Raw genomic sequence first — 9,053 nt, forward strand, 5'->3', positions numbered from 1 at the left:
GAAAATTGCAAAGCTGCAAAAGATGAACCGTGAAAATGCCTTACTCCCCCAGCCCTTGGTCTTTCCAGTGCCTCCCCAGGGGACCCCAAGACCTTGCTAGACTTCACGGGTGCACAGGCCAGCATGGCTCCCCTGCCTGCTGCCTTCTCAGGGGAACACATTATCCCTGTCCTGCTGGGGACAGTGTCCTCCCTCTCTGTAGCTGCCAGGTGTCCCTCGGCCTCAGCTGACCCTTGTTTGTTAAGCCACATTATCTCCCGTGATACTGACTCTTCAGTTTTTTTTGTTGTTGTTGTTTTTTTGGTTCTGGGATCGAACTTAGGACCTTGCGCATGTAAGGCAGGCGCGATGTCGCTGAGCTACATCCCTGGCCTCTCCCAGTGTTTTTGCCATTGATATCGTCCTATTGAGCCCCCTCCAACATGTGGTACCTCTGGTGCCATTGTGCCCCAAGGACAGGTTCCAGTGCTGGACTGGCCAGGTTGTGGGGTGTGGCTGCAGCATCAGTGACCCTTTCAGAGTTGACTCCCTGTCTCTGCTCCCCTGGGTGGGGACCAGGGCTGCTGTTGCCTGACAGTGCCTGGGCCACCCGCGCCCTTAGCAGCCGAGCTGAGACTCAGATGCCCATGAGGAGGCAGAGGGATGCTGGGGGGCACACGGTGGTCAGGTGTGGGGACCCCTGACCCCCGCCGCTTGCCCACAGGTCCTGGTGAAGAGCAACAACCTGACGGACCGCATCGTGGTCATCCCTGGCAAGGTGGAGGAGGTCTCGCTCCCCGAGCAGGTGGACATCATCATCTCAGAGCCTATGGGCTACATGCTCTTCAATGAACGCATGCTTGAGAGCTACCTCCACGCCAAGAAGTACCTGAAGCCCGGAGGTGAGTGTCCCTGCTGGGCTCAGCAGCTGGGCCCGCTGCCCGTGGCAACCCCACTTTCTGCTTGCTTGGCTAAGGGGGAGTCTGGGCCCCCCTGATCCCAACCTGCCCCCTTCCCAGACGTGTCCCTGCCCAGCCTGCTCGAGCTGCTGCCCAGAGGCCCCAGAGAGCCTGGACAGGCCTCCCACAGCCAGGGGTGGGTGGCGTGTTGCCCGCATGGCCTCCTGTCTGTGTGTGAGGGGCGAGGCAGCAGTCCGGCGAGCCCATCTGTCACTGTGTCTGTCCCCAGGCTAGCCCGCCCCTGCCTCTGGGAGTGAGCCCAAGTCACAGCCACTGTGTGTATCTGTCCATTTGCGTCAGGGGTCTTTGCTACCCTGAGCTGATGTTGCATGTGACAAGAAGGGGTGTACATGTGTGTGTGCATGTGTGTGTGAGGGCCCCAGCGAGGCAGTGGCCGTGGTGGAGCTTGGAAACAGGCAGACTGGGGTAAGCAAGGTGGGCAGGGCTCCATAGGCGTGTGGGAAGCTCCCGTGAGTCCTTTGTCTCAGGCCACCACGGGCCATGTTCTGCAGATGGCCGCCATTCCCTACCACTGTGTCCTGTGTCCAGGATGTGTGTGCTACTCGGGGCTGCCCCTTACTCTTTCCCTTCCTTTTTTTTTTGAGACAAGGTCTCCCTAGATCACTAAGCTGTCCAGGATAGGCTTGAACTTGAGATTCTCTTGCCTCAGCCTCCCAGAGTGTTGGGATTACAGGCGTGCACCACCAGGCCCAAATCTGCTTCGCTCCCACTCTTTCCTGTTGATGGCTAGGCTTGCAGGGGCGGGGTTGCCCCAGCAGAGGGCCCCTCATGGGATGTGAGGCCAGGTGCCAGCCCTGCTTAGCACAGAGGACTAAAGGTGGCACCCACCCCTCACCCCCTGGCCTGCAGGAGCCAAGGAGCCTTCGGGGTCGAGCAAATTCCTGTGATGCCACGGGCTCCCCGGGGCAGGTAGCCCAGTGTGGAGCCCTGGAGCCATAGTGGAGTGCCTCCCTGCCTATCCGAGACTCCAGCCCCAGGGCTGCTGCTGGGCATTGTTAGCCTGCTGGGGCCCCTTCCCTCCCTGCACAGAAGGGTGAGGGTCCACATCTGGAGGCCAGGTGCTTTCCCAGAGCAGGCACAGCCTCCAGAGCCCTGGCTTAGCTGTCTGTTGAGTAAAACCTGAGGACCCTGCCCACCCCGCTGACCTGGGGTCTGTGCCGAAGGTGGGGAGCCCTAGACCCCCTGCTTGGCCCTTCCTCCTTGTATTTGCCTGCTGTTGGTTGGTCCTTCCTGCCAGTCTTACAGCCCTGGGAATAGGACAGGGACAAACGGACTGTCCACGAGCGGGACCTGCGCTGTTAGTGGATGAGTGAGCCAACCTGACTGGCTGATTTCACGTATTGTGATTTTAGAATTGATTCATAGATCCTTGGTTCACAAATCCAAAGGGTAAAAAAGAAAAGAGCCCGACTTGGGTGTGTATGCAGACACAGGGACACACACACACACACACACACTGCTGTCGGGGGTGAGTGGGACAGCACAAGACCACCGGCAGAGCAGGCACTGGCCGTGAACAGGAGTGGATGGATGGGTGAGGGGCTGGACAGCCTCAGGCTGGGGTGTCTGGTCCTCTGGGAGCTCTGGCCACCCCCGTGGGATGTGCCTCCCTGACACCAGCGCCCTCCTGCCCTGCTCCCAGGAAACATGTTCCCCACCATTGGTGACGTCCACCTGGCACCCTTCACAGATGAACAGCTCTACATGGAGCAGTTCACCAAGGCCAACTTCTGGTGAGTGCGCCCCTCCTCTTCCTCCCCCTCCTCAGCAGGACCTGAAGAACTGGGCTGCACAAGCTGGGAGACGGGCAGGGACGCGCTGCCCTCCTGCTGCTGGTGACCTCGCCGGGTGGGGCTCTCCGCAGGTACCAGCCATCTTTCCACGGGGTGGACCTGTCAGCTCTTCGGGGCGCCGCTGTGGACGAGTATTTCCGGCAGCCTGTGGTGGTGAGTAGGGCACCTGCCGGGCGTGGCTCCCCTCTGCCCTCCTCAGAGCGCTGTCCCCAAGCAGTGGAGGGAGCATATGGGATGTGTGACCGCTTAGGATTCAAAGGAATCCCTGAGGAGCAGTTTGCATGTAGTGTCTGCCTTTCCTTACCGAGGTTTCTGAATTGATGCGTGGGCTCACGGCTCACACGGGATGAGAGCGGGGCCTCCTGAGCGCTGGCCCCTGCTGCTCAGCTCCCCTCCCCGTAGGGTTCACACCTAAATGTGCACATCCAAATACATGTATTTTTCAACTTTTTCTCCTTGCAAAATACAGCATAATCAACATGCTGTTCTGAATATTTCCATGGTCAGAGTCCTTCAAAATGTGTGGAAATGCTCTAGGTCTCATACGTGGTTTCTTTTTTTTCCCTCTCATTGAGTTATTGGTACATTTGAGGTACACAGTACAGTTCCATTCATCATTGGGATCCTGTACCTTTACAGGACGGGTCTTGGTTCTCATTTTTTCCCCTTGTCCCTGCCCTCCCTTCACCCCTCCTCCCTTCCCTATTTACAAAGACTTTATTTCCATTTTTTCATTTTCTCATTTTTTTTCCCTTTTCCCTTATTACCTTTTCCCATACGTGGTTTCTTTCAGGGAAGCTCTGTGTGTACGGGGCAAGTCAGGATGTGTGTCTGTCACTTGCTGGGCAGTGTTACAGTCAAGCCAGTGAGGTCACATCGGTAATCGTGTCACTCAAAGCTCTGTCAGTACTGATTTTCGGATGTTTCTTCTGCTCATAGTAGATTGTGAACTTGTCCATTTTTCTGATTCACTTTTTTTTTTTTAATTTTGGTACCGGGGATTGAACTCGGGTCCTTGAGCTTGCAAGGCCGGCCACCGAACCACTGAGCTAAATCCCCGGCCCCTTCTGATTCACTTTGACACGGCGTGTTTGGTGCAAAGGTTTAGGGTTATCCTGTCCCTGTTGGATCGCTCTTTTATCGTTAAGAAACATCTCCTCTATTACTGTTTCTTGCCTTTAATGTCTTTTTTTTTTCATCAGTTCCAGTGATTAAACCTTGGGCCTTTTTACTGAGCTACATCCTCAGCATCCCCCACTCCTTTTAAAGTTTTTCTATTTTGAGAAAGGGTCTTGATAAGTGGCCAAGTGGCTGGGGCCAGGCTTGGCTTCCCAAAGTACTGAGATATAGGGGTGCATCACTGTGCCAGGCCTTTATTTTTTATTTTACTTCATTTTTTGAGACAAGGTCTCACCATGTAGTTGAGGCTGGATTTGAACTGTGTCACCAGGGCTGGTCTCAGACTTGGGTCAGTCCTCCTGCCTCAGCCTCCTGAGTGCTGGGATCACAGGTGTGCACCACCGTGCCCACCCCAGCCCTTTTTCAAACTTTGTTCTGAGATAGTTTTGCTGCATTGCCCAGGTGGGTCTCACGTTTGCAGTCTTGCAGCCTTCTGCCGTGATTCCATACATGTGCTAGTACACCTGCTTTCTCGTTAATTTTGGCTATTGTAATTTCTCAGGTCTGGGATTTCATTTTGGTCATTTTTGTTGCTTCATGCTTTTTATTTTTGAGATGGGGTCTGGCCACGTTGCCCAGGTGGGACGCAAGTGATCACCCACGCCTCATTCCCCTGTGTAGCTGGGGCTGTGTGCACTGCTGCAGCCAGTGTAGGGTTAGATTTTATCATCCAGGTGTTCTGTGAAATCCTTTTTCCTCTGGTGCTGGGACTAGAACCCACCGTCTGGCACATGCAGGGCAAGGCAAGGGCTGTACTACTAAGCTACAGCCCCAGCCCCCACTTTGTTTTTGTGTTATCATGGAAGTGATCACTTTTAGTGTTGGAAAAGTGCTACGTGTATCTATGTGTGGGTTTTGTTTTTGTTTTTTTGTATTGGGGATTGAACCCAGGGCCTTTGCACTGAGATAGGTTCTTGCTCAACTGCTCAGGCAGGCCTTGAACTCATGATCCTTCTGCCTTTGCCTACCAGAGTGCTGCTGGGACCACAGGCGTGTGCCATTGCACATGGCTGTGTGATTGGTTTGGGTCTTGGTCCTACAGTCCAGTTCTCGATGTACCTGATCATTGAAGGCCAGTGCAGAGGCCCCAGCGGGGGCGTCTCTCCTTCAGAGCTTTGGTATTCTCTGGGCAGTTTCCGTGTGACAGAGCACCCAGGCCTGGCAAATGTCTGACATCTGTTTACCTGGCTTCCCAGAAGGACACCGTTCTCACCACCTCTTTACAGCCCTAAAGACTGAGGGTCCCAAGGACATTTTGTTTGCATGTATATTCTATCAATATAATGGATCAGTATCTACTGGTATGAGAACTAAAGCCAAGACATACTAAAATATGAATTTATCAATATTTGAAATAATAGCTGGGCCTGGTGGTACATGCGTGTAATCCTAATGCTTGGGAGGCTGAGGCAGGGGGATCACCTAGAGTTTGAGACCAGCCTGGAGTGCATAGTGAGAACCTGTCAAAAAAGAAAATAAGGCCAGCCGTGGTGGTGCACGCCTGTAATCCCCGCACTTGGGAGGCTGAGGCAGGAGGATCTCTGTGAGTTCGAGACCAGCCTGGGCTACATAGTGAGTTCCAGGTCAGTCTCAACTACAGTGAGACCCTGTGTCAAAAAACCAAAAAAAAAAAAAGAAAAAAAAGAAAAGAAAATAATAATACAACCCATTACACATTGACATCAATAGTATTTTTTAAGATGAAACTTCAAATAAAATGAGTGAAAATAGTGTCATTTAGTTTGCAAGTCTAATGCCTGGCTCAGTACAGGACAGCTGGGCTCTGCTTCTGCCTTCAGTCTGCTGTGTATCATAGACAAGCAGAAAACAGTGCAGCATGGTGATACATACGTATTTCCAGCATTCGGGAGGCAGAGGCAAGAGAACTTTGGTGAATTTGAGGCTAGCCTGTGGTACGCAGACACTCCCTTTAAAAAAAAAATGCAGGTTCAGGGATGTAGCTCAGTGGTGCCACACCTGCCAGGCAAGTGCAAGGTCCTGTTTGACCCTCAGTACCAAAAAAAAAGACATTATAAAAAAAAAAGGCAAAAAGACCTTTTTATCATCATCATGAACGTGGTCTTGACCTTTTAGGGGACTCTGGACAGGACTACACTTGGAGGGCTGTGTAGGGCTGGCCTGCAGTAGTGAGTGCTCTTTGGGATTTGGGTTCTTTTTTTGTGGTACTGGGGATGGAACCCAGGGCTGTGCATGTGCTAGGCAGGTGCTCTCTCACTGGGCTTCACCCTCAACCCTCACAAGTCTGGAAAGAGACCAGAGTTCTCAGGGTGCCTCACCCCGGACTCCCCATAGCCAATCAGTGCTCAGCTTTTAGTCTCGTAAGCTTCCCGCTTGGAGTCTTGGCCCCTGTGGTCCACCTCACACTCGGCCCAAGGGTCGGCCACCCTGAAACATGAATTGCGCTCATGTCTGCCTTCCTGTTCTGCAGCTCCTTGGTTCTGGCCCCAGAGCCCAAGCTGCCTGGCACACAGTTCCCGTTTTGCTGTCCCCACCTGCAGAGACGGCTCACAGGACTCATCCAGGGGTGAAGGCAGGGCGAGGGCTCCCCTCAGCACACTTTCATTCTTGCTGGGATGAGCATCTAGTTTCCAGGCTTGTTCCCTGGTACTGTCAGCAGCTGACTGAGTTTTCTTTGTGGTTTACTCAGCTTGCCTTGTCCTTGGCACACCTGTCAGTCCGATGTAAAATTGTCTTTTTTTTTTGAGCCAGGGTCTCACTATGTACCCTAGGCTGGCCTTGAATTCCACAGGCCTCCTGCCTCTGCCTCCTGAGTGCTGGGATTGCAGACGTGTGCCACCATCACCCCAGCTTCCTGGTTTTGCTTTTTTTGTTTTGTTTTGGTAAAATTGTCAGAATTGGGAGTGATGTCGGCACACAGCTGCTTTTTATTTTTTGGTGGCACTGGGGCTGGAACCCAGGGCCTTGTGCATGTTGGGCAAATGCTCTGCCCCTTAGCTGCACCCTAAACTTGCCACCTTGGTTTTTTGGTTTACCTTGCTTAATACATTTGTCTTGGAGATCATTCGTTCCCTACACAATCACAAAGAACCTTGTTTTCTCCATGTACACACAGTGCTTTAGGGATGAGCTATTGCTAGATCACTTAGATGCTTCCTGAGCCTCTGCTGAGTGAGGTGTGGAACTCATGTGGCCATCTGTAGGTGACATACAGGCCGAGTCATCGGTGCTACCTGTCATCCTGAGAGCTGTCACCTCACCGTCTCCCTCCCCAGCGTGTGTCCAAGCACGGCAGACTGGCTGAGCTCTGCCGCCTGGAAGCCAGGGCCAGGCTGGAGGGAAGTACCAGGCTCCCCTCCTCCCTGGCTATGACACTAGCCGGGTCAAACCTGTGGTCTCTCCCAGGACACATTTGACATCCGGATCCTGATGGCCAAGTCTGTCAAGTACACAGTGAACTTCTTAGAAGCCAAAGAAGGAGATTTGCACAGGTAGCGACTTGCACCCTATCACCCGGCTGCTCCTGCTCAGCTCAGGGCCGCTGCCCTCCCTGCGCTGCAGCAACCCCTGCCCTTGCCTTCCAGGATAGAAATCCCATTCAAATTCCACATGCTGCACTCGGGGCTGGTCCATGGCCTGGCTTTCTGGTTCGACGTCGCTTTCATCGGCTCCATGTGAGTGTGGGAGTGCAAGCCCTGCTGGCCACCAGCCCACCTGGCTCCTGGGACCCAGGGCTGGGAGCGAGGGGTGCAGATCCTGGCTTCCTGCTGCTTGGTGGGAACAAGTCCGAAGCAAGAGGTGGGGTGAGGATGAGGGGCTTCCCTGACCCTCATGGGTCCTCGAGTGAGGGGGGCGCCCGCAGCTACAGATCCCCTGTGCACACGTGTCCAGGTCTGCCTGCGGAACCAGCGCTGGGGCAAGCTCGGGGACAGCTAGTGGCCCAGTTAGTGGCGCCAGCCCAATCCAATGTGTGCCTGTCCTTGCCCGGCAGAATGACCGTGTGGCTGTCCACGGCCCCGACGGAGCCCCTGACCCACTGGTACCAGGTACGGTGTCTCTTCCAGTCACCACTGTTCGCCAAGGCCGGGGACACGCTCTCAGGGACATGTCTGCTCATTGCCAATAAGAGGTGAGCCTGCTGCCAGGGCTGGGGCAGGCAGGGGTCCCTTGGCCAGCGTCTCACGCTGCCTCGCTGCCCCACAGACAGAGCTACGACATCAGTATTGTGGCCCAGGTGGACCAGACAGGCTCCAAGTCCAGTAACCTGCTGGACCTGAAGAACCCCTTCTTCAGGTAGGAGGCCTCCACGCGGGGCGCCCAGGCCCTGTCGCCCTGTCCCCGCAGACCCGGCCCTGCCCACACTCCGTCTGCCGCAGGTACACGGGTACGACACCCTCGCCCCCGCCCGGCTCGCACTACACGTCACCCTCGGAGAACATGTGGAACACAGGCAGCACCTACAACCTCAGCAGTGGCATGGCCGTGGCCGGTGAGTCCGGGGCCTGGGGTGATGGCCAGGACCCATCGGGCACACGGATCCCCAGCTGACGCCCCCTTTCTGCACTCAGGGATGCCAACGGCCTATGACCTGAGCAGTGTTATTGCGGGCGGCTCCAGCGTGGGCCACAACAACCTGATTCCCTTAGGTGAGTGTCCCCCGCGGGCTGGGGAGTGGGGTGGACTCCGCCTGGGCAGGGGAGGGTCGTGGCCAGCTCACTGATGAGTGCTTGGTCCTTTGGCACCTCTTCCTCCTGGGACTCTCGGCCACCAGGCCCTGCGCTGCTCTCTGCCTCGCTCTGTCGCTGCATCTGCCCCTCCCACGCCACCGCGAGCGCCAGTGGGCTGGCAGGCTGGGGGCGGTAACGCGTCTCCCTTCCTTCCTTCCTTCCTGTCGCTGCGCAGCCAACACAGGGATTGTCAATCACACCCACTCGCGGATGGGCTCCATAATGAGCACGGGCATTGTCCAAGGTAACACGGGTGTGGGAGCGTGTGGCCTGCCTGCCACCTTGCCAGTGTGGGCAGTCGCATGGCCGGGGGGCCGGGCAGGCACGGGTGACGCCACCCTCAGTGCCCACCGTCTGGCCCACAGGCTCTTCGGGTGCCCAGGGCGGTGGCGGCGGCTCCAGTGCCCACTATGCGG

General features: G+C 55.5%; 1 protein-coding gene across 1 annotated transcript in view; it reads left to right on the top strand.

Moving 5' to 3' along the window:
* The window catches only part of Carm1 (coactivator associated arginine methyltransferase 1), a 38,803-nt gene that overhangs the window by 28,624 nt on the left and 1,126 nt on the right, over window positions 1-9,053 (top strand). The window contains exons 6-16 of the mRNA XM_019209062.1: window positions 704-881; window positions 2,602-2,692; window positions 2,824-2,905; window positions 7,316-7,401; window positions 7,495-7,584; window positions 7,902-8,039; window positions 8,114-8,203; window positions 8,287-8,399; window positions 8,479-8,556; window positions 8,813-8,881; window positions 9,003-9,049. Of these exons, the coding sequence (XP_019064607.1) occupies window positions 704-881; window positions 2,602-2,692; window positions 2,824-2,905; window positions 7,316-7,401; window positions 7,495-7,584; window positions 7,902-8,039; window positions 8,114-8,203; window positions 8,287-8,399; window positions 8,479-8,556; window positions 8,813-8,881; window positions 9,003-9,049 (1,062 nt within the window). The remainder of the gene's footprint in view (window positions 1-703; window positions 882-2,601; window positions 2,693-2,823; window positions 2,906-7,315; window positions 7,402-7,494; window positions 7,585-7,901; window positions 8,040-8,113; window positions 8,204-8,286; window positions 8,400-8,478; window positions 8,557-8,812; window positions 8,882-9,002; window positions 9,050-9,053) is intronic.

The sequence above is a fragment of the Fukomys damarensis genome, unplaced genomic scaffold, assembly GCF_012274545.1.
Source record: "Fukomys damarensis isolate Sample0158 unplaced genomic scaffold, DMR_v1.0_HiC HiC_scaffold_37, whole genome shotgun sequence".
NCBI classification, from domain to species: domain Eukaryota; kingdom Metazoa; phylum Chordata; class Mammalia; order Rodentia; family Bathyergidae; genus Fukomys; species Fukomys damarensis.